Consider the following 26,422-nt stretch of genomic DNA (forward strand, 5'->3'; position numbering starts at 1 on the left):
AGATGGCAGAGCTCCAGCCAACCGGCAGCCAAGAGGAGTCAAGCCCAGCCGAGCTGCAGCTAAGTAGAGCCCAGTAGAGTCAGACAGGTAGGTGACTCCTAGCCTTTACATAACTTGCACAACAAACATCAAACATCAGCAAACATCTCTGTGGTTGCAGATCACTGAGATATTTGGGCTACTGTCCCTGCTGCAAAAACTGACTAGCTAAGTAGTGGCACAGTAGGTATTAGGAAAATTAGAGGGAGTATGTCCTAGAATCCAAGTGAAGAAGGAGGTTTCAAGTAAAAAGGAGGATCAATTGAGTTAAATGTTGTTGATCGTCCAATAAAATGAAAAGTGAGGCTTGACCATTGGATTTAGCAACATGCAGGGGAGCATCAAGACTGGTAAGAACAGGGACTTCCCTGGTGGTCCAGTGGTCCAGGACTCCGCATTTCCACTGCAGGGGACCCAGGTTCGATCCCTGGTCAGGGAACTACTGCAAGCCCCGCAGCCAAAAAAAGAAAAGAAAAAAGAGTGGTAAGGACAGTTTGGCAGAATGATGCGGGCCACTGCAATATCAGAGTACATTCAAGAGAGATCGGGAGGAGAGGATTTGTGGATACTGTGATTTGAAAACGCTTTTGAGGGATTTTGCTATAAAGGACAGCAAAGAATGAGGTTATAGCTGGAGGGGGATGTGTGGGCAGGAAAGGTTTTTTGTTTTTACTTAAGATGAGAGTGATAACACTAGGTTTTTAAATTATTCAGGGAAGGGGGCAAATGGGGGCAAATGATGATATGAGAGAGAAGAGAGCTAAATGCTGGAGTGATGTCTTCCGGTAAGTGAGAGAGGATGAGAGTAACACACGAACAGGAGGATGAGGCTTAATTGGAGCAAGATTAGTTTGCCCCTTGTAATACAACAAGGTGGAGTTTAAGGGCGTTGATACAGGGAAGTAGGTAGATAAAGGGGGAGCTTGTGAAAATGATCTTCTGATTGCTTCTGTTTTCTTAGTGAATCGAGAAGATCATCAAAGGAAAGAGAAAGCTGGGGAAGAGGTGATGGGGGCTTGTGGGGAGGAGAGAAGGTACGAATGAGCTTGTCTAGCAGAGCGGGGTTGTTCATGGGTTAGGGAACTTTAGGATTATCTCTGCGCAGCCCTCAAAGGCCCTGAGTGCCTTCTGAGTGCCAAGCATGATGCTAAAAGCTAGGAGACAAAGGGAAGTCTCACGGTCTAAGGTAGAGAATGCTACCATCAGCAACATTCTGCCTTTTTCCCATTTCCATTTGATGTGCGTCACATGCTTGAAACTACCTCTGTATCCCCCATCCCCAAGCCCCACCTATCACAAATACACTTGGCAGAAGACAAAATTACGATGTTGCTATTTATTTTTATAGCATGTATTAGAAGTTATGAGACACACTGAACAATCCAAAGAGACGTTAACTGTAGGATGTAAACACAGGCCAGATTTTCATTTCACCTTAGTATCCTACTGAGTTAGACAGGATTTGGCTCAGTGACAGAAAAAAACAAAATCACAGCCAGATGTTTGTGTTCAGGATTGGAGGCAAAAATATTAAGTAAAACAAAAAAATCAAAACTATACTATCAATAATCATCAGTAGCTTTACAAAATATATTTATTCCTATACTTTTGTGCTACTTTTGTTGTGTTGCCAACAAAAAAATTTCTGAGAAAATGATTGCCTCAAAGTTTACCTTGAATAAAGGAAACAGAGCAAGTCGAAATTTGCAAATGCCTTGTGTGACTTCTGTTTAAAATGGTTTCACGTTAGCAGTCCCTAATGGTACCCCTCCTGATTTCCTACTAAAATGCTTTTGAAGGCCCAGAAAAGGCAAACAACTCCAATACCATTGAAAACCTAAAATAACGGGCAGGCTAGTGCTAGAATCTCACAGGAGTTTTCAGTAATCATAAGCTGGAGGAGGGACCTTCAATACGGTGGAGGGGTAAGACGTGGAGATCACCTTCCTACCCACAAATACATCAAAACTACATCTACATGTGGAACAACTCCTACAGAACACCTACTGAACACCGGCAGAAGATCTCAGATTTCCCAAAAGAGGCCTAAGGGTGACCTACATGCAGAGGCGGGGCCACATCCAAAGCTGAACCCCAGGCGCTGTGTGAACAAAGAAGAGAAAGGAAAATTTCTCCCTGCAGCCTTGGAAGCAGTGGATTAAATCCCCTTGATGTACCGTGCATCTGTGGAATACCTGAATAGACAATGAATCATCCCAAAATGGAGGTGGTGGACTTTGGGAGCAAATGTAGACTTGGGTTTTGCAGTCTGTGACTGATTTCCTTCTGAGTTTTATGTTTATCTTAGTTTAGTTTTTAGCACTTGTTATCATTGGTGGATTTGTTTATTGGTTTGGCTGCTCTCTTCTTTTTTTATTCTTTTATTTTAAAAATTAAAAAAAATTAATTTATTATTAAAAAAATTTTTTTTTCTTTCTTTTTTACTCCCTTTTCTTCTGATCTGTGTGGCTGACAGGGTCTTGGTGCTCTGGCCTGGTGTCAGGCCTGAGTCTCTGAGGTGGGAGAGCCGAGTTCAAGACATTGGACTACCAGAGATCTCCCGGCGCCACATAACATCAATCAGAGAGAGCTCTCCCAGAGATCTCCATCTCTCCATCTGGATGCCCCATGCCAAACAACTAGCAAGACAGGAACACTACCCCATCCAATAGCAGAGAGGATGCCTAAAATCATACTAAGTTCACAGACACCCCAAAGCACACCACAGGATGCAGCTCTGCCCACCAGAAAGACAAGATCCAGTCCCACCCACGAGAACACAGGCACCAGTCCCCTCCACAGGAAGCCTACACAACGCACTGAACCAACCTTACCCACTGGGGGCAAACACCAAAACCAATGGGAACTATGAACCTGCGGCCTGCAAAAAGAAGACCCCAAACACAGTAAGTTAAACAAAATGAGAAGACAGAGATACACACAGCAGATGAAGGAGCAAGGTAAAACCCATCAGAGCAAACAAATGAAGAGGAAATAGGCAGTCTACCTGAAAAAGAATTCAGAGTAATGATAGTAAACATGATCCAAAATTTTGGCAATAGAATGGAGAAAGAACAAGAAACATTTAACAAGGACCTAGAAGAACTAAAGAGCAAACAAACAATGATGAACAACACAATAAATGAAATTAAAAATTCTCCAGAAGGAAGCAATAGCAGAATAACTGAGGTACAAGAACAGATAAGTGACCTGGAAGATAAAATAGTGGAAATAACTACCACAGAGCAGAATAAAGAAAAAAGAATGAAAAGAATTGAAGACAGTCTCAGAGACCTCTGGGACAACATTAAATGCATGAACATTCAAATTATAGGGGTCCCAAAGAACAAGAGAAAAAGAAAGGGACTGAGAAAATATTTGAAGAGATTATAGTTGAAAACTTCCCTAATATGGGAAAGGAAATAGTCAAGTCCAGGAAGCACAGAGAGTCCCATACAGGATAAATCTAAGGAGAAACACACCAAGACACATATTAACCAAACTCTCAAAAATTAAATACAAAGAAAAAATATTAAAAGCAGCAAGGGAAAAGCAACAAATAACATACAAAGGAATCCCCATAAGGTTAACAGCTGATCTTTCAGCAGAAACTCTGCAAGCCAGAAGTGAGTGGCAGGGCATATTTAAAGTGAGGAAAGGGAAAAACCTAAAACCAAGATTACTCTACCTAGCAAGGATACCATGCAGATTCAATGGAGAAATTAAAACTTTTACAGACAAGCAAAAGTTAAGAGAATTCAGTACCACCAAACCAGCTTTACAACAAATACTAAAGGAACTTCTTTAGGCAGGAAACACAAGAGAAGAAAAAGACCTACAAAAGCAAACTCAAAATAATTAAGAAAATGGTAACAGGAACATACATATCTATAACCACCTTAAATGTAAATGGATTTAATGCTCCAACCAAAAGACACAGACTGGCTGAATGGATACAGAAACAAGACCTGTATATATGCTGTCTACAAGAGACCCACTTCAGACCTAGGGACACATACAGACTGAAAGTGGGGGGATGGATAAAGATATTCCAAGCAAATGAAAAGCAAATGAAAATCAAAAGAAAGCTGGAGTAACAATTCTGGTTTTTTTATTTATTTATTTATTTATTTTTTTTGCGGTACGCAGGCCTCTCACTGCTGTGGCCTCTCCCACTGCGGAGCAAAGGCTCCGGACGCACAGGCTCAGTGGCCATGGCTCACGGGCCCAGCTGCTCCACGGCACGCGGGATCCTCCCAGACCGGGGCACGAACCCGTGTCCCCCGCATCGGCAGGCGGACTCCCAACCACTGCACCACCAGGGAAGCCCTGGTGTAACAATTCTTATATCAGACAAAATAGACTTCAAAATAAAGACTATTACAAGAGACAAAGCAGGACACTACATAATGATCAAGGGATCAATCCAAGAAGAAGATATAACAATTGCAAATATTTATGCAGCCAACATAGGAGCACCTCAATACATAAGGCATATGTTATCTGCCATAAAAGGGGAAATCAACAGTAACACAATCATAGTAGGAGACTTTAACATCCTACTTTCACCAATGGACAGATCATCCAAAATGAAAATAAATAAGGAAACACAAGCTATAAATGACACATTAAATAAGATGGACTTAATTGATACTTATAGGACATTCCATCCAGAAACAACAGAGTACACTTTCTTCTCAAGTGCTCATGGAACATTCTCCAGGATAGATCATAGGTTAGGTCACAAATCAAGCCTTGGTAAATTTAAGAAAATTGAAATCATATGAAGTACCTTCTCCGATCACAATGCTCTGAGACTAGACATCAATTACAGTGGAAAAAAACTGTAAAAAATATAAACACATGGAGGCTAAACAATACACTACTAAATAACCAAGAGGTCACTGAAGAAATCAAAGAGGAAATCAAAAAAAACCTAGAAACAAATGACAGTGAAAACATGACCACCCAAAACCTATGGGATACAGCAAAAGCAGTTCTAAGAGGGAAGTTTATAGCAATACAACCCTATCTCAAGAAACAAGAAACATTTCAAATAAACAATCTAACCTTACACCTAAAGCAATTAGAGAAAGAAGAACAAAAATACCCCAAAGTTAGCAGAAGGAAAGAAACCATAAAGATCAGATCAGAAATAAAGGAAAAAGAAATGAAGGAAACAACAGCAAAGAACAATAAAACTAAAATCTGGTTCTTTGAGAAGATAAACAAAATTGATAAAACATTAGCCAGAGTCATCAAGGAAAAAAGGAAGAAGACTCAAATCCACAGAATCAGAAATGTAAAAGGAGAAGTAACAACTGACACTGCAGAAATACAAAGGATCATGAGAGATTACTATAAGCAACTATATGCCAATAAAGTGGACAACCTGGAAGAAATGGACAAATTCTTTGAAAAGCACAACCTTCCAAGGCTGAACCAGGAATAAATAGAAAATATAAACAGACCAATCACAAGCACTGAAATTGAAACTGTGATTAAAAATCTTCCAACAAACAAAAGCCCAGGACCAGATGGCTTCACAGGTGAATTCTATCCAACATTTAGAGAAGAGCTAACACCTATCCTTCTCAAACTCTTCTAAAATATAGCTGAGGGAGGAACACTCCTAAACTCATTCTACTAGGCCACCATCACCTTGATACCAAAACCAGACAAAGATGTCACAAAAAAAGAAAACAACAGGCTGATAACACTGATGAACATAGATGCAAAAATTCTCAGCAAAATACTAGCAAACAGAATCCAACAGCACATTAAAGGGTTCATACACCATGATCAAGTGGAGTTTATCCCAGGAATGCAAGGATTCTTCAAGATATGCAAATCAATCAATGTGATACACCATATTAACAGACTGAAGGATAAAAACCATATGATAATCTCAAAAGATGCAGAAGAAGCTTTCCACAAAATTCAGCACACATTTATGCTAAAAACTCTCCAGAAAATGGGCATAGAGGGAACCTACCTCAACATAATAAAGGCCATATATGACAAACCCACAGCCAATGTCATTCTCAACAGAAACCATTTCCTCTAAGATCAGGAACAAGACAAGGTTGTCCACTCTCACCACTATTATTCAACAAAGTTTTGGAAGTTTTAGCCACAGCAATCAGAGAAGAAAAAGAAATAAAAGGAATCCAAATCAGAAAAGAAGAAGTAAAGCTGTCACTGTTTGCAGATGACATGATACTATACATAGAGAATCCTAAAGATGCCACCAGAAAACTACTAGAGCTAATCAATGAATTTGGTAAAGAAGCAGGATACAAAATTAATGCATAGAAATCTCTTGCATTCCAATACACTAACGATGAAAAATCTGAAAGAGAAATTAAGGAAACATTCCCATTTACCACTGCAACAAAAAGAATAAAATACCTATGAATAAACCTACCTAAGGAGAAAAAAGACCTGTATGCAAAAAACTATAAGACACTGATGAAAGAAATTAAAGACGATACAAACAAATGGAGAGGTATACCATGTTCTTGGATAGGGAGAATCAACACTGTGAAAAGTACTATATTACCCAAAGCAATCTACAGATTGAATGCAATCCTTATAAAGCTACCAATGGCATTTTTCACAGAACTAGGACAAAAAATTTCACAATTTGTATGGAAACACAAAAGACCCCAAATAGTCAAAGCAATCTTGAGGGAGAAAAATGGAGCTGGCGGAATCAGGCTCCCTGACTTCAGACTATACTACAAAGCTACAGTAATCAAGACAGTATGGTACTGACACAAAAACAGAAAGCTAGATCAATGGAACACGATAGAAAGCCCAGAGATAAACCCACACACATATGGTCACTTTATCTTTGATAAAGTAGGCAAGAATATACAATGGAGAAAAGACAGCCTCTTCAATAACTGGTGCTGGGAAAACTGGACAGCTACATGTTAAAGAATGAAATTAGAACACTCCCTCAGACCATACACAAAAATAAACTCAAAATGGATTAAAAACCTGAATGTAAGGTCAGACACTGTCAAACTCTTAGAGGAAAACATAGGCAGAATACTCTATGACATAAATCACAGCAAGGTCCTTTTTGACCCACCACATAGAGAAATGGAAATAAAAACAAAATAAACAACTGGGACCTAATGAAACTTCACAGCTTTTGCACAGCAAAGGAAACCATAAACAAGACAAAAAGACAACCCTCAGAATAGGAGAAAATATTCACAAACGAATCAACAGACAAAGGATTAATCTCCAAAATATACAAGCAGCTCATGTGGCTCAATATCAAAAAAATAATCAACCTAATCCAAAAATGAGTAGAAGACCTAAATAGACTTTTCTCCAAAGAAGATATACAGGTTGCCAACAAACACATGAAAGGATGCTCAACATCACTAATCATCAGAGAAATGCAAATCAAAACCACAATGAGGTATCACCTCACACCAGTCAAAATGGCCATCATCAAAAAATCTACAAACAATAAATGCTGGAGAGGGTGTGGAGAAAAGGGAACACTCTTGCACTGCTGGTCGGAATGTGAACTGGTACAGCCACTATGGAGAACAGTATGGAAGTTCCTTAAAAAGCTACAAATATAACTACCATATGACCCAGCAATCCCACTACTGGGCATGTACCCTGAGAAAACCATAATTCAAAAAGAGTCATGTACCAAAATGTTCATTGCAGCTCTATTTACAATCCCCAGGAAATGGAAGCAACCTAAGTGTCCATCATCGGATGAATGGATAAAGAAGATGTGGTACATATATACAATGGAATATTACTCAGCCATAAAAAGAAATGATATTGAGTTAATTGTAGTGAGGTGGATGGACATAGAGTCTGTCATACAGAGTGAAGTAAGTCAGAAAGAGAAAGACAAATACCGTATGCTAACACACATATATGGAATCTAAAATATATATATATGGTTCTGATGAACCTGGGAGCAGGATAGGAATAAAGATTCAGATGCAGAGAATGGACTTGAAGACACAGGGAGGGGGAAGGGTAAGCTGGGACAAAGTGAGACAGTGGCATGGATATGTATACACTACCAAATATAAAATAGGTAGCTAGTGGGAAGTAGCCGCATAGCACAGGGAGATCAGCTCGGTGCTTTGTGACCACGTAGAGGGGTGGGATAGGGAGAGTGGGAGGGAGACACAAGAGGGAAGGGATATAGGCATCTATGTATACATACAGCTGATTCACTTTGCTACACAGCAGAAACTAACACAACATTATAAAGCAATTATATTCCAATAAAGATGTTGAAAAAATAATAATCATAAGCTATTTTGAGAAGAGCAACCAGTGGCCTATCCCTACCCCTACCCCACTTCATGGAATACAGCAAACTTGCCTGTCTGCAAGACAGCTGAAACACACTATATTCTTCGCCCCACTATCTGCCCCAACCTAGAGAACTGGTATCAACCAAACCACCTAGAGAAGAAAGTCATAGGGTGGGATACAAGGTGGCAGTTGGGGGTGTTGTGTCACCCTCACAATGGCAGGGACTGTGGTTTCTTGTATTCTATGCTTTATCTGGTGGCTGGCACAGAATAGAAGCTCAATAGATATTTGCTGAATGACTGTGAATGAGTGAAGGAAAGGATGGGGGACAGAGGTCACCATTTGCAATGGCACATTGCATTCCAGGGGTATAAATGTCCCATAAGTAAAGTGGTAGCCAAGGTGCAGGTGGGGAGATGCCAGGAGCAGAGTGTGCAGCATTGGTTCAGAGGGCCTCAAGACTGAGAAGTGAGGATGACAGAAAATTCTACACATAGGGCATAGCTTCAAAGAGGAATATTTGCTTGATCCTAGAGCCTAGGCTACAGATGTTGCAAATTGACTTGCTTGCTATGGCTCCCAGAAAATAATGTGATGAACAACCAGATGGCTGTTTAGGGGAGCCTGGGGCAATCCACATACCTGTATGTTGGCAAATACCAGGTCTGGAAATCTTTCTCCATCTTCAAATACTACTGGAGACAAGAAAAATCACACAGAGCTTACCAAGATGTTTTATAGAACGAAGAAAGAGGAACATCTTCCTAAAGACCTAGAAGAAATGAGCTTCTGGAATCAGGATAAAATTTTAGAAAACTGTTAGGCATCCTCAAAACATGCAGTAATCCTGGACTATAAGAAACAGGTTGGAAAGTCACCAAGGAGAGAATAGATTACATTGTTCGTGTTTAAATTAACCTGACCTTACTAGAAACAATTTGGCAAAATATATTTTGAGCTGTAGAAAATATTCTACCCTTGACTCCTTAATTTCATTTTTATTCTAAAACAAATCAGAGATACTAAAAGTTTTATGCAAGTATGTATGAAATAATTACATCATTTATAACAGTTTAAAATAAATCTAGTCTAATCTAATGCCAATGTAGATAAATAATTTTGGCATATTCATATGATTTTGTTATTCAGTCCTTGAAAACATAATTTCAAAGGATAGCTAATAAAATTGGAAAGTTAACATGCTATATTTTAAGTAAAGAAATAACAGATCTGAGTTTTGTTTAAAAAAAATTGATTTCCATAAAAAAGTCTATAGAAAAATGTACTACTGTTAGTAATTATCTCTGTATAGAAGGACTTCAGATGAATTTCATTTTTTAAAATAATTTTTTAGTTTTCTAATTTTATATAATAAGCATATATTAGTTTATATTCATAAAAATTAAACACCTGCTTAAATGCCTGGTAATGGCTCATGAAAAATAGAATTAAGATTACTGTTTCAAACATTTGTATTTTCTCCCCTTTCTCTGAGAATCCCTTTGAAATGCTAAGAGTGCTGTATAAAAATGAGTAGATCCATGGCGACAGTAAAATTTAAAAAAAAGAGAAGGGTGGGATTATTTTGCTGGCTAGACCAGAATAAACTGCAACCCACATGGACAGAGGCTGCAGGCAGGCAGCTGCACTCCCTGGCAGAGCCCCAGGAGGGCCACGCAGAGGGGCAGGTGAGGAAACCCAGGCTGTGGTAGCCCCAGAATGGACTGAACCAAATCCATTCCCAGCATTTTAGCTGGAACTTTCCAAACAAAGATGATCATTTGCTTGGTGGGGACTCATGTGTGGGTGCTGTGCCCAAGAAGAAAGAGCGACAAAGAGGCTCAGGGGGACATGCAGTGACCTTTGAGGTACGTTTTGAATCCTGCAGAAAATAAGAAATAAGCAGCCAGTGCCACTGAGAAGTCAACTGTTGAGATGCTTTTCACCCTCATCTCCAAACATGAGTGTTGCTTCATAACTGGCCAGTTATACTCTGCACTACAGATCTAGCACTGGGAAGCATAGAACACTCTGCCCATTAAGAAAAAGAAGAAAAGGAAAAGAAAAGAACAGCTAAGACTCTTCCAAACATTCCTTGTACCGAATACAATGAAATCTGCATGAAAGCATATTTTGCCTCTAATGGGCAATTCCCTGTCTTAAGCAATTTCTTCCAAGTGACTCTGTGTGATAGAATTCAACACTTATTTTTAAAAACTCCAGTTAAAATCCCATATTTTGGCTTGCAATTGATCTCCAGGGTAGATGCTAAATGGGAGCTTTATTGTAATTCTTTGGATTTTACACATTTTAAACCATAAGGTTTAAAGTGCATACTAGCAGGTAAAAGATTATAATAGATTAAAAAAATAAGACTTTATTTTCTGAAGAGAAGTTAAGGACTTCAGGGAATGAAATGATGTTGATCAAAACACTGAAATCTACTAGCTCACTGCTTACTTATAGCCAGAATGAAATGGAGGAAATAGGGAGTCCCCACTGTCTAGTGCTAATGAAAATGACTTTGCTGTATTACTTTTTAAGATTCCACATTATGAGAACTAGAGGATAGAAGAGGGGCATGAACATATAAGAAGGATACAACCATTTTAAGTTTCATTTCTGGGATGAGAAAGACATACCAGACAATTTGAAGATTCCCTATCATAAAATGGTGTACTACACACAACACATCAGAAATATGTGAAAGACTGTATAAAATTAGAATGCAAAACCTTGACTACAAAAAAAAAATATAGTGGGAAATTTAATGTACCTCTTTCAGAATCTGACATCTAGTAAAAATATAGATAAGGATATAGGGAATTTGAGTAACATAACCAAGAAACTCAATACATATGTGCATAACTTTTTTCTTAAAAATAGCAAATATACTTCTTTTCATGTCCATGGAATATACATCCAAATCAGTCATGTACTTGATCACAAAGAAAACTTATATTTTGTTATTTAAAAAAATTTTTTTGATGTGGACCATTTTTTTAAAGTCTTTATTGAATTTGTTACAATATTGCTTCTGTTTTATGTTTTGGTTTTTTGGCTGCGAGGCATGCGGGATCCTAGCTCCCTGACCAGGGATCGAACCCACACTCCCTGCATTGGAAAGCAAAGTCTTAACCACTGGACCACCAGGGAAGTCCCGAAAATCTTACATTTTAAAAGTAGAATTATTACTGATAACATTCTCATAATTTGATAAATTAGGAATAAATTTTTAAAAAGGTGATCAAAACTGTGATCATTTGGTAAACTAAGAAATTGTCAAAAAATTACCTATCAAAGGAAGTCAGAACTGAATCATCTCAAATGTAATCACTGAATCAGAAAAGGATCATCAATGGATGCTAAAAACAGTGGCTTACAGAGAGATTGGAGACAGGAGATTCACACAGTGCTCAAGTATTGCCCCATAGGTTAAAAACTAATTCCAAAGGTAAAACTATACTTTTACAATGGGGGTTAGCGCTGTAACCATATGAACAAACTTAGCATCACCGAGAGTGGGACAACTTGACCTTACGTGCCTGTTGATATGAAATACGCATTATTAATTTTTTTTTTGAAATACACATTATTAAGCATAGAGCATTACCAATGAATATTCTTTTCTTTTTGGCTTAAACAACAGACATTTAATTTCGTCACAGTTCTAGAGGCTAGAAGTCTACGATCAAGGTCCCAGAATGGCTAAGTTCTACTGAGGGCATTCGTCCTGGTTTGCAGACAGCCACCTTCTCCCTGTGTCCTCATTGCATTCCATGGAGCATGTGTGCAGAGAGACAGCGATTGATCTCGATCTCTCTTCTTACAAGTCCACCAGCCCTGTCAGCTAGGACCCTACCCTCATGATATCATTTAACCTTCATTACCTCCTAAAAGCCCTGTCTCCAAGTATACTCACACTGGGGATTAGGGCTTCAATATGTGAATTTTGAGAGAACACAGTTCACTACACAGCAGGGTAAGTCTCAGTTCGGACTAGCCACATCCACATGGTCAAAAGACATGGGGCTACCAGGTACCGTGTGGAATAGTACAGTCCAACAGTTGTACTTGAAACATACCCCTAACGAGTAAGAAAGACTTGTGCATTTGCCAATGAATATACTTGTCTAAAAGGTTCAACCTGAATTTCGAGCCTTGACCTAATTTCTAGTTTACAGGAAATATAGCAGAGAGAAGAACATATTAATGGATGCTGGGAGGAAACAAACAAGTCCAGAATGTGGAATAGTGTGCAAAACAACTGACCTGGTTTCTTCTAAAAATCAATGTCATGGGGAAGAAAACGAGAGAAACTGGTTTAAAGAGACTAAAAAAAACCCAACATTGGCCAAATATAATACATAATCTTGATTTGATCATGAATTAAGAAACATCTATACATAATTTTTTTTGCAATAACTGGGGAAATTTGTGTATGTACTGATAAAATTATTAATTGTTTTTAATATTTTTAGACACAGTAATGGTATTTTGGTTACCTAATAGAATGTCCTTGTTTTTCAAAGTTGTATCCTTTAGTATTTAGATAAGAAGTGTATGTCTGTTTTTACATTGAAATGATTCAGCGAAAAAGAAAAGAATAAATAAAAACACATTTAATCTATGTGATATATATATATGTATATATGTGATATATATTTATATATAAAGGCAAGAAAGCAAAACAGGCATATTATTAACAGTGGATAAAACTAGGTAAATTGTATATGGATATCCTTTTTAGTTGAACTATATGAAATTGACAATACTTGACCATTTTTGAGTTTAAAGAAATGACAATTTTACATTTGAATACACCAATTACCATAGGAGACACTAGAAGGGTGATTAAAAACCCACCATTAAAAGAACTCCAGGAACCAGATGGTTTTACAGCTGACTTCTAACTAGCCTTTAAAAATCTGATCATTTCTATGCTATGCTATTTTAGGCCATGAAAAAATAGAAAAGTCTTTAGCTCATGCTATGAATGTAGTACATCCTTAACACTATTTAAACCCAATTAAGACAGCCCCCTCTACCCCCCAAAAGAAAAAGAAAAGTATAGACTAACCTCAGTTATTGTTATAGATAGCAGAACTGTAGGAAAAAATCAATACCAGGATATCTATCAATATATTTCATCACATCAATAACGTAGAGGAAAAAACTATGTGATTATCGCAATATATGCTGAAAATACTATTAAAATTTATCTGACATTTCTAATAAAAGCTGTGAGTAAAATAAGGTTACTAATGAGTGCTTAGTTCTGCTTAATGGACTTTAACATGTATTTTCTTATTTAATGTTCACACATTTAATCTTCAGAGACAGATCCTGTTATCCCCATTTTGCTCTCTAGGCTAAATGTCTAGAAGAGGGAATGTTGAGTCCTATAATAATTGTATGTTTAACTTTATAAGAAACTGCTAAAGTGATTTACAGATTGGCCATACCATTTTGCATTCCCACCAGCAATGCATTCTCTTTAAGTGTGAGTATGTAGCTTGTATTTTCATTCTCTTAACAGTGTCTTTTGCAAATCGAAAAATATTCATTTTGATGAAGTCCAGTTTATCATTTTTTTCTTTTGTACATGATGCTTTAGGTACAATATTTAAGACTCCTTTGCCTAATTTACGGTCATGAAGATTATTCTCTTATGTTTCCTTTTAGAAGTTTTATATTTTACATTTTGATCTATGATCCACACATGTCCTGCATCCAGTATATGTCCTGTGCCATCCAGTATATAGTCTGGGACCTGAGTGATGCTCTATCTTGTAGCTCATGTCTCACACTTTGGTGTGCTGTTTAGGCTCAGATACATGCTTACATAGCTTGGAAGCGAGCCCAAAAGTTTATACACAATTTTATCGGATCACTTTCTTGTGCTCCCTCTACTCCACAATGTCTTCCACGTTTTCTGGCTTCCCAAAGCCCTGGGCTTCCGTTTCCCTACACTGCTACATGTTTCTCATGATTTTTCCATAATATTGGGCCTGTTTCCAAGCTCAAGCAATGATAAGATTAAGAGAGAAAAAAATGCAGTGGGACTTCTTCCCAAGGCCTCTGGACCTCAGTTCCTCTGGTTGGGAATTTGGGGTCCACCCAACTGTTGCTGCCATCATTACCACTGCTGCCTCAGGTTTGCCTGGTATTGGGATGAGAATGGAGTAAATGATAACAACAAACAAAAGAGGGGATTTCCCCGACTCTTTTGCCCCACAACAGTCCTCTGTCCTGTTCCTTATGTCCAAAACAGATAATTTCTTTTGCAGTTCTTCCTTGTTGTGCAGTTCTGGCTTTTAAACTGCCTTTGAGTTCAGGTCAAGAGATTCCAGAGAGGAAAACAAAATGGGAAATTCATCACTGTTTTAATAGTACTCTGAATTCTGGTTTCCTTCCCCAATCTATCTGCTACCACTTTCTTTTAACAGTCCTTAGATGACTGCTACATTCATTCTGGCCAGGGATTTTAGTTGCATTCATTGGAAGAGACAGAGGGGAGTAAGTGTGCTTACACCATCTTGACCAGAACTGGAACCCCTCCATAGTCTTTTGGATCACAAGTTCCATCTATTGCATTTAAAATATTTTTTTTTCAGACTTCACCTATTACCCAAAGTAAAGATACATCTATTACTTAAAGTAAGGCACCTATATTTGATCATACTTTATGGTAGCAAGCTAATAAATTCTCTTTGATAGAGCAGAATGTTCACTGTTTGGTAAACTTAATAAATGGGTGAAGCTTATTAACATCGATGTTCTCAAGAGCATGTTGGAGAAGATAAATAAGAACACGCCTAGTGGAGGATAGCTGGCAGTTATGAACATAAAGACTATTATCTCTGAAACCAGCAAGATTCAGTACATAGAAAGAAAGCATATTAAAGAACCCAGATGGCATTGGAGGCAAATTTAGGAGCTGCTAATCCCTGCTTGTTAAAAACCTAGGATATATTTAGGTTAACAATAGGCTACTAGAGTTATACAATATCTTTAATAAAATATGTCAAACTAGATGGATTTAAGCAATAAATATTTGGAGTTGTGAAACATTTTTTAGAAGAGCCTATGGAAAGTAGAACATAATTTTAAATGGGGGTCAGAGGTAGGGGATATTAAGTACAAGTTTACATTCAAATGAGTAAACTGGTTTTCCATGTTTCTTGACAAAGGGTATTTCTCGGACCTGCCAATGAATAAAAATTGAGACAAAATGTACAAATTGGTACACAGTCAGTGCAAAATAATGAATTGATACACACTGATGAAGCGGTGCAAATGAAATATCTGAAGAGATCCTAAGCAAAGATTATCATGTTCAGAAGGAAATAAAGCATGTTCTAGAAAGAATCTTTCTGAGCTGTTGGATGAATATAACGCTTTTTGTGAGCATTTTTCCTTAAGAGGTTTATCATTTTGAATGCAGAAATAGGAGCTGCCTGTAAAACTGATGAATCTAATCATTACAAAAAATGAACTAAGCTCTTCAGAGGCTATTTCTTTCTATTCCCCATGTAAACCATGCTTTCATAAATACAATTAATTAATAACACTTTATGTGTATGTATGTGTGTGTGTATATATATTCCATAGGCAGAAGAAGAGTGTTTGGATAAGAAAAGGCTCATAGGTGGTCTTTTGGGTAGTGTTACAGCAACATTTATTGAGCACTTACTGTGTGCCCTAAATTTATACATGCAATACTTAATCCATATAAAAATCTAAAGAGGTAGGTATTATTATTGTTCCAAGTTTACAAATAAGAAAACTGAAGCATAGAGAGGTTGAATTTCTTGCTCAAGGTCCCACAGCTAGTAAGAGAGGGAGGCATGGTTGGGCCCCATACCGTCCCGTCTGCCGCCAGAATGTGTGCACTGATCTACTATGTTAATACACCAGTGAAGTAAATTGTTAAGCATGCATGAGACTTTGGATGCTAGAAAGAAAACCAGGCAGAACACAGTTGGATATGAAGGGAACTTGATTATATGTATTCTTCCATTATATAAAATTGACATTGCCTCACCTCAGCAATAAAGGAAGTCTGTATGTAAGCAGGTGTATTTAACTCTACTGTTAAGATTAAAAAATATTACTAAAGACAGTTCTCTCCTTACCACTGTTTGCATTCCCATGGTGGCTGTTATAAACTTTGTAGCCAGTGGGTATACATGATAAAGGAATCATTCTAGGATGACATAAAATAGGACGGGCCATAAACCCAAATAAATTTTAAATATTTAACTAAAATAATGGTAGTGGAGACGTTGCACTAGTTAAAAGTTATTGACTCTGCAATGGACACAGGGCAGTATGTGTGATTTTTTGTTTGATCTGAGGAAGGGGCTGACAGCAGGCTGACTTGGGATCCCAAATGGGGTTGGGAAATGAGCCTGAGGATAACAAATTCTTCTAATTCCAAATTCCTATAATTGAGGAAGGCAAACGTCCCTGCTTGGCTACCTGAGATCAGGGCTGGCCTTGTTTACCTTTAACTTTTCTAGGTCAAGGAAAAAAATCTGCAGCAAGAAACTTCTGTGCGGCACTAGCAGGTCAACCCCATCACTTGTGAGGGATGAAGATTTCCTGTGTTTGTTTTTAACTGGCCTGTCTTGCTTATAAAAGTACATCTCTTTTTCCCCAGAGAATGTGTTAATCAAGGTAGTTTGCAGGCTTCAGGAATTAGCTCATTTATTTGGAGCAGCAGAAGAATGAACCAGTTGGGAGTGCAGGCCCTGGGCTCAGGCTGCCTGGCCTTGTAGTCTGACTCTGTAGCCGGACAGCGGGGTGACCCTGGGCCACTTTGCAAGGCCTCACCCACCCTAGGAGGTAGCTACTGCTATCATCCCCATTTTATAGATTAGAGGCTGAGTCACAGGGAGGTCTTATGCCTGGCACTTTATTTTCTAACTATCTAGCACAGAGTAAATAGTCAATAAAAGCCAGCTATTACTCTTTGAGATGTTCGAAGCAAAAATCTGGAAACTGTAGAAGTCATCTTGCTGGGGGGCACTTTCTCATATTGTCTGGAATACAAGTTCTGAATTGCTCTTGTGTGCAAGGCTTTCTGCACTGTGGTTGAGGTATTTTGAAGAGATGGGTCCAGCATTCCTATCGGGGAGAAGCCAGGAAAGGTTTGCACTGTGGTACGGGCTCCATTCTCATGAGTTCTGTTAACTCCATGTGACACCCTACCCTAAACTAAGGATGGGGTTACCATCCCAGATTACTTACCACTGCCGGAGAGCTCTGCGTCACTGGTTCCTGAGGTGTATTTGTAGGCATGTGTAATTATTTGGTGGACAATACTGTTTACTGGCCTCTGTAGGGCAAAGCCTGACACTCTGATCTCTTGTTTCTTGGCTAACAGCAGAGCTAGTCCTCGGAGACTGGGAGCTGGGTTTTCCTCACCACCAGTATTAATGTAATTCACAGAAGGGAGGAGATCTGGATTCTAATCGAGAAACCATTCTGCTTTCTTTTACATGAAAACCTCCAAAATAATACTGGGGGAGTCTTTTTCTTTTTCTCTAGAATTTTAAGAAACAAAGGTTCGCGATTTATTTCAAATGCTGCATTAAAAATATTTGTTATTATTAAAAAAACAACAGCTTTAGGACAAGAAATTTGATTGTGCTTAGGATAAAACTTAACCCATGGAGAATTTATTTCATATGTTAAGATCATGCTGAGTCTCTTTAAGCACGAAGTCATTGCTGTTTTAAAGTTTTTCTATCAAAGTGTAATTCATATTAATATTATCAATTTTTACCTTACATAAAACGTTTAATCTGCATCTTACTGTGGTAGTTTTCAGCTGAATGGCAAATTTTATAGGGACTAAAAAATAAATAAATAAACTCAAGTACATACCTAATAACTTAAGAGGAAAAAAAATGTAGAAATTTAAAACAATCAAAAAAGGGGGCTTCCCTGGTGGCTCAGTGGTTGGGAGTCCGCCTGCCGATGCAGGGGACATGGGTTCGTGCCCCAGTCCGGGAAGATCCCACATGCCATGGAGCGGCTGGGCCCGTGAGCCATGGCCGCTGAGCCTGCGCATCCGGAGCCTGTGCGCCGCAACGGGAGAGGCCACAACAGTGAGAGGCCCGCGTATCGCAAAAAAAAAAAAAAAAGATGGACAACTATCATTTAAAAGCGATAATGAAATGAAGGATTTCTCTGATAGCATTACAAACCACAGTGGAAGTAGAGCATATGCTGGTATCACTATAACATGGTCAAACAAAATTTATGTCGTGCTTGTGTGTGTGTTTGAACACACACTAACTTATGATCCTATTCTTTTATGTTTATTCTATTGTGCTCTATTTCCTTCTCGTTGATCAATGCACAATGAATTTTTCTCTTCAAGTTAGCCCCTGCTTCCCTCCAGCATAGGTGCTAAAATTTTTAAACTTGAGGCTCAGGTGTGGGGCCCTGGGCAACCCCAGCCAGATCTGACAGTATTTAATATTAGCCCCATCTCTATGTGGGGTTATAAGTCTAAACCAGTGGTTCTCAAAATGTGGTCCTAGAGCAAGCAGCATCGGCATTGCCTGGAGTGTGGTTAAAATGCAAACACTTAGGCCCTGAACCAGACCTACTTGATCAGAAACTCTGGGGCAGGGGCCCAGCAATGTGGGCGTTTAATGAGCCCTCCAGTTGGTTCTGATGTTCATTAAAGTTTGAGAGCCTTTTGTCTTAACTTGGTCTTGCTGCCCTGTATCCTGTCTACCTGGGTTGACTTCCTAGATACACACATACCTATAAAGCTCAGTTATCCCCTCTGATTTCCTCATGACTGGGTCTCTGTCTCTCTGACTGGGTTTATGCCCTGATTTCAGATTAACACTCTAGCTCCCAGCTGGGATTTCCACCTGGCCTGCTGGACCAGAGCCCTGTCAGCTCATTTCCTTAAATATATCACAGTCCTGCTTTTACTCTTCTCCACTCCTGGCTGGAGGACAAGTCTGGCATGGAATCAGTTGGGCCATTTGGAGCCAGTTCGCACTGGGGCATCTCCATGACCTGGGAACTCCATGCTGTGCCTCCCAGCAGGCCATAATAGCACTGGCCTAAGATGACCTCCAGGCCCCTCACCTGTGGACGTTATAGTTGACATTACTATCCTTCTTTATTAGTCCCTGTCCTATAACCTGATAAACGTTCTAACCTGCCTAAGGCCCCATTTTATATTACCCTGTCCCTACTGATCTGGATATCAAGAGACTGCATGAGCTGTAACATCTATCTGAAGTCAGTGGATACCTTTGGAAAACACTACAGTAGAGTTAGGTAAACATTTTAGGGTAAAACATGTATTGATTTGGGACAAATCCTTCAGAGTAAAGAAAGACAATAGTAGAAAATAAGTTATATTTGAATTACTTTAAGAAAATGTTGCCACTTTATGTTCTGAAATAAAGCACCACTTTATGTTCTGAATATTCTAATTTACCTGATAGAGCATTCAAGACATTTATCTTGTGAGGACTGGTATCCTCTAACTTCTGCTTTCCAAGTCCTAATTGTTCCACGCATGGATCCACCTACTGAATTTATTTTCCCGAAACCTGAACACACCACATTATCTTACTATCAGTTTACAGGAGACTCAACACCATAGCGTTTAATAAAATATTCGTGCTCATCCAGAGGAGCCTATAAGCAGCTACCACCGTGAAAGAAACTGAAGGTCACATTTATATGCCTAGAAAATAGTTCAACAAGTATTTCAAAACATTCTCCATTTCAACCTTTGGTCAAAGCCCTTTTATGTTTTAGCAATATTCACAATACTTGAAGAGGTCCTTTTTTCCTTGAATTGCATTTAATGCGTAACCACTTGGCCCAGTTTAGACATAAGCTTTCTTACCCTAAACTCTATTTGTCAGATGGATAGAAATTTGTCAGTAAAGCCTTAACAAAAGGAATTTACATGCGTGGTTATATTCATTCAATTTTTCATGGAGCAATTATTTATTCCATTCTACAACGTGCCAAGCACTACATTGGTGCTGGAATAACAGAGTCCTTGCCTGAAAAAAAATCTTCTTGGAAATCCCCTCCCAGTCAGATGGATCTTTTCTTGTCAGAGATGGTGGGTATAGATTTGCCTCACAGAGAATGGGCGGGGACCAGGGAGGGGCTGCATGATCATCAAGATGTATGGCTTTGGAAAGTAAAATGTGACTTATGAAAGCACTGTTACATTCTGGGATGTGAAAATGAGGACCCAGATCAAAGAAACAAAGACAACAACATTTTACTTTTTCACAATTGGTACAAGCTATTCATTTTTCATCAAATCTTCTACTACCTGCATACTTTGGGTTAATAGCAATCATCTTCCAAGCACGGCTTACTGGATGGCCCCTAACTGAAGTCTTGACCCGATTTTCCTTTAAGAAATTGTCTAATCTGTGTCTATAGCATCCCTCTGGCCAAACATATGGTTGAATAATCAAATACATTTAAGCATTTCCTGTGTCTCTAATTCTATCCTAAGTGCTGTGACAAATTAAAAACAAAGCAAATTCATTTTCTTCTTGGTATTATAGATTTTTCTCTATAAATTCTACTGTATCATAAGTATCTTGAGGACAAGACTCATGTCTCACTCATTTTTGTGAACTCCATAGATTACCACATTATACTCAGTAAATATGATTGAATGGAAAAATTCATAAAGAAATTCATTTCTAGGGACTGTAGACTATAAACATCATCCTGAGATTTCTAGAACTCTTGGAAAAGTCAGTTCTGTTGGTGATAGGTCATACTGTTTCACCTTGTGAATAAAGGTCAACTTGACCCCAGGGAAAGTTAGTGAACAGACATGCCATTGTACTCTTGACCAGTCAGCAACATCAGAAACAGTGCAGCCATGCCTCATAATGATTTCCTTTGTTAAGCAGTGTCACTCACCTGATCTGAAGCCAAGTCAGCATGGGGGTTGTTCCTCCTCCGAATACCCAGACTGTGAAGAACACGAGGAGCAGAGTGGTGGTAAACATCATTTGCTTGGGCTGAGATTCTGTGTTCCGAATAGCTAAGGCAAAAGCTATCGCTCCTCGCAAACCTGATGGAGAAAAACCAAAGAAGGAAAAGAAACATCTGCACGAGTGTCATTCTCATTTCATTGAATTTATCTTTACAATTTACTGACAAACACAATTATATTTTAAAATTAAACTTTTAATTTTGAGATAACTGTAGACTCACATGCAGTTGTAAGAAATAATAGGGACTTACTGTGTGCCCTTTCCCCATTTTCTCCCCAGCGGTGATGTCTCGTCTTGCAAAACTGTCTAGTACAACATCACACCCAGGATTTTGACGCTGATATAGTCAAGATTCAGTACATTCCCAACACCATAAAGATCCCTCATGTTGTCCTTTATACTCACACCTACTTCTCTCCCACAAACTCCTTAACATCTGGCAGCCAGTAATCAATCATCCATTTCTATAATTTTGCCGATTCAGGAATGTTATATAAACGGAATCATGAAATATGTAGCCTTTTGTAATTGGCTTTTTTTCACCCAGAGTAATTTTTGGATACTCATCCAGGTTGCCAAATGTATTGATAGTTTGTTCCTTTTTATTGTTGAGTAGTATTTCCATGGTATGGATATTCCACGGTTTCTTTAACCGTCATCTGTTAAAGGACACCTGGGTAGTTTCCAGTTTTTGGCTATTACAAATAAGGCTGCTGTGTGAATGAATGTAAGTTTTCAGCTCTCTGAGATAAATGCCCAGGAGTGCAATCACTGAGTTATATGGTATTTGCATGTTTTTTTAAATTAATTGATTTTAATTAAAAATTTTATTGAAGTAACATTATTTAAATTTATATGTATAACATTGTATATATTATAACGTTTCACGTGTCCAACATTATATTTCTTTTTTTAATTTAATTTTATTTTTTTATATAACGTGTTTTTATTTTATTTTATTTATTTATTTATTTATTTATTTTGCGGTACGCGGGCCCCTCACTGCTGTGGCCTCTCCCGTTGCGGAGCACAGGCTCCGGACGCACAGGCTCAGTGGCCATGGCTCACGGGCCCAGCCGCTCCGCGGCATGTGGGATCTTCCCAGACCGGGGCATGAACCTGTGTCCCCTGCATCGGCAGGCGGACTCTCAACCACTGCGCCACCAGGGAAGCCCCTATAGCATGTTTTTAAAAGAAATTACTACCAAACTTTTTCAGAATGGCTCTAGCATTTTACATTCCCAGCAGCAATAGATAAGTCATCCAGTTTCTCCACCTTTACCAGCCTTTAGTGTTGTCATTATTTTAAATTTTAGCCATTTTGATAGCTTATTGGGGTTATAATTTCCATTTTCCTAATGGTATTGTACGTTTTTTAATGTGCTCATTTGTGATCTATCTACCTGCTTGGGTGAAATGGCTCTTGTGTCTTTATCTCATTTTCTAATTGAATTGTTAGATGTTTGTTAAATTTTGAGAGTTCTTTATATATTCTAGATAATAGTCCTTTGTTGGATAGATAGTTTGCAAATATTTCCTCCCACTTTGTAGCTTTTTATTGATAAAGTCTAATCTGTTGATCTTTCCTTTTATAAATCATCTATTTGGAGCCAAGTCTAAGAACTCTTTACTTAGCTCTAGGTCCCAAAGATTTTCCCTTATATTTTAAAATTTTTTCTAAAAGTTATTTAGCTTTACATTTTACCTTTAAGTCCATGCTCATCTTGAGTTAATTTTGGTATAAGCGGCAAGTTTTAGGCTGAGGATATATTTTTTTTTTTTTTTGCCTATGGATGTTTAATTGCTCTATTGAATTGCTTTGGTACCTTTGTCAAAAACCAATTGGGTGTATTTGCGTGGCTCTATTCCTGGGTTCTCAATTCTGTTCCATTGATCTATGTGTCTATTCCTGTTCTGATGGTACACTGTCATGATTACTGTAGGTATATGGTAGGACTTAGTATTGGGTAGACCTCCTGCACTGTTGGTGGGAATGTAAATTGATACAACCACTATGGAAAATATTATGGAGGTTCCTTAAAAAACTAAAAATAGAACTACCACATGACCCAGCAATCCCATTACTCGGCATATATACCCTGAGAAAACCATAACTCAAAAAAACAGATGTACCACAATGTTCATTGCAGCACTATATTTACAATAGCCAGGACATGGAAGCAACCTAAATGTCCATTGACAGATGAATGGATAAAGAAGATGTGGCACATATATACAATGGAATATTACTCATCCATAAAAAGAAATGAAACTGACTTATTTGTAGTGAGGTGGATGGATCTAGAGTCTGTCATACAGAGTGAAGTAAGTCAGAAAGAGAAAAACAAATACCTTATGCTAACGCATACATATGGAATTTAAAAAAAGAAATGGTACTGATGAACCTAGTGGGAGTGCAGAAATAAAGACGTAGACATAGAGAATGGACTTGAGGACACTGGGTGGGTGGGGAAGGGGGAAGCTGGGGCAAAGTGAGAGTAGCATCGACATATATACACTACCAAATGTAAAATAGTTAGCTAGTGGGAAGCAGCAGCATAGCACAGAGAGATCAGCTTGGTGTTTTGCTACGACCTAAAGGGGTGGGATAGGGAGGGTAGGAGGGAGGCTCAAGAGGGAGGAGATATGGGGATATATGTATGCATATGGCTGATTCACTTTGTTGTACAACAGAAAATAACACAGTACTGTGAAGCAATTATACTCCAATAAAGATCTATTTAAAAAAAAAATCGGGTAGAGTGATTCTTATTTTTCATTTTCAAAAGTGTTTTAAATATTCTAGATCTTTTGCCTTTCCATAAAATTTTAAAAGAATATTGTCTGTATTTACAAAAAAAATCTTTCTGGGCACAAATACTTTTAGAAAATCAAGTGTGTTAGACAACAAGGAAAACCAAGCTTATGGACCATTGAAAATTAATATAAACGATTAAATGACGTCTAAGAATTATTCCAGCCTGAGAACACACTTTTACAAAGTCTATAATCTAAACTGACCTATTAAAACCTGCTTTTTTGTCTATTTTTCTTCTTTAATAATAATATGTTAATTGAATTTTTATGAAGCCATATTAAATATATTTGCAGGAAGATGTTAAAGAAGATTAAATGCTACAATTTCAAATCAAAGTGTGATGACATTATAAAAACAGATGTAGACTTTGAAGAAAAGTAAATAAAAGCACAAGTAGTAAAATAAAAAAGTTAAAATTGAAAATCTCTCTTGGGTAACACAAGACTTATAAGACATTTACAGGCTCTGTTACACCATGTAACAGGGCAAATAAACATTTATAATGATAGCAAGTATAAGTCAAAGGTAGTGATTTTTGCTACTTTTATAGGAAGGTTTAAGTCACATACATAAAATTTCAATGGTCCATTTTTTATAATATTTATTGTATTAATATCATCTAGGTTTCTAATTTTCTAAATCTTTATTCATACATTAAGAGACTTTTAGAAATTGGATACAGGTCAGGATGAGAAAAACTATAACTACTTTGGTCTTTATCCTTGGCTTTGCAACTTAGAATATAATGCTCCTTTCTCATCTTTACACTGAGAATATACAAGAGACAAGTGGCATAACACAAGATCCAGAGGATTAGAATAGAGAGACTTAATATATTTTGCTTGAAAGAAGGAAGCCTCAGAAAGAGAGAGGAAGATGCACTCTGATTATAAAATTACCTTCAAGGAACAAAATGTAATGGAGGAAGAAAATTATTCTAAATCTCCATGTAGACAAGGAAATGGCCTGAAGATAAGAAAGATAACATTTGAAGTAGATATTAATAAAGAAAAAAAATTTTTTCATCAGAAATTCTGAACACTTAGATGGCTGTACTCAAGAAGAGTACACCAGAGACGTTCATGCACTTAGACCCAGCTGGGGACAAGAGAGTGGGGATATTAATAACCCTTATTACTGGAGAATATTTCAATAATGTTCTCTCCAGGAAATACAAATGGTGTCATTAGGGAATGAGAACTGAAAGAAACAGTTTTCCAACAGCCTTCTATATCTGAGGAGAAAATGTATAGGTTAAGGTAAAGCTCCTAGCAGTGTTTAATCAGGACAAGATTGGAGATAGAAAGTGATCTTTTCTTTTTCTCTTTTCCTCAAGCTCACATTTCCAGAAGTGTCCATAAAGAAGCATTACTCCAGTTAAGTGGTGTGTATTAGAAATATTAAGTGATAAGACTCTAAGTATTTATTTTCATTATATTGAATATTTGTGTGTGTGTGTGTGTGTTTGGCTTTGTTTTTTCATTTTTTGTTTTTACTTTGAATTTTGTGAGAAAGAGAAAAATAGAGACTGGAATAAAAGTTAAAACTTGCTACGTCATGTTTATTGTAAAGTTCATGTTAGTTATCAAGGGCAAGGAAGGACATAATCATTTATCTTCCTGAATATGTTTAATAATGTATTGTTATTATGTTAAACTAGTATAACTAGGCTCTTAAATCTAAATTATCTATACAGGAGCAGTTCTTAGTTTAAAAATATACTCAAAAGATATATGTTATTCTGACTTCTAAAAAAATCTGTATCCTATAAATAAAGCTCTATATTTACAGGAGATGCAATGTAGAGATCTCTTTAAAAAAAGAAGAAAGAAAAATGCAGCCACTGCCTTGTACTTGTACTTGTGGAATATTAAGAAACATTGATATTTAGAACCAACTTCAAGATGGCTCTATAAGAGGAGCCCTCCCCCATATAATGGTCACCTAAAAAAACACAGAAACAGTGTGTTTTTGGAGAAGAGAGTATCTGTCTGTAGCCCTGGCCACTTTTCGCAAATATGGCTCATGCCACATGTGAGATGGCCTAGTAGCATGGGAAGCATGGAACTGAGAAAGGTGAGGTCACTAAGTAGACAAAGTGAAGCTCATTTAGAACTCCAGATGAGAAAAACTGCCTACATACCATTCATCCTTTATGATGCCAAAGTTATTGATCACGCATTTGGCACCTAGACAATTGTCAAATCAATGGCCATTCATTGCTTCATTC

At 37.8% G+C, this 26,422-nt stretch overlaps 1 protein-coding gene and 1 non-coding gene across 4 annotated transcripts in view; one reads left to right on the top strand and one right to left on the bottom strand.

Annotated features, from left to right (window-relative positions):
• SLC9A9 (solute carrier family 9 member A9) overlaps positions 1–26,422 on the bottom strand; it is a 630,944-nt gene that overhangs the window by 168,808 nt on the left and 435,714 nt on the right. For all 3 annotated transcript variants that reach the window (XM_060011384.1, XM_060011385.1, XM_060011383.1), the window contains one exon: positions 21,298–21,451. In XM_060011384.1, the coding sequence (XP_059867367.1) occupies positions 21,298–21,451 (154 nt within the window). The remainder of the gene's footprint in view (positions 1–21,297; positions 21,452–26,422) is intronic.
• Positions 405–478, top strand: TRNAG-UCC (transfer RNA glycine (anticodon UCC)). The gene has a single exon. It is a non-coding gene; the product is annotated as a tRNA-Gly (tRNA).

Source organism: Delphinus delphis, chromosome 4 (assembly GCF_949987515.2).
Source record: "Delphinus delphis chromosome 4, mDelDel1.2, whole genome shotgun sequence".
Lineage (NCBI taxonomy): Eukaryota > Metazoa > Chordata > Mammalia > Artiodactyla > Delphinidae > Delphinus > Delphinus delphis.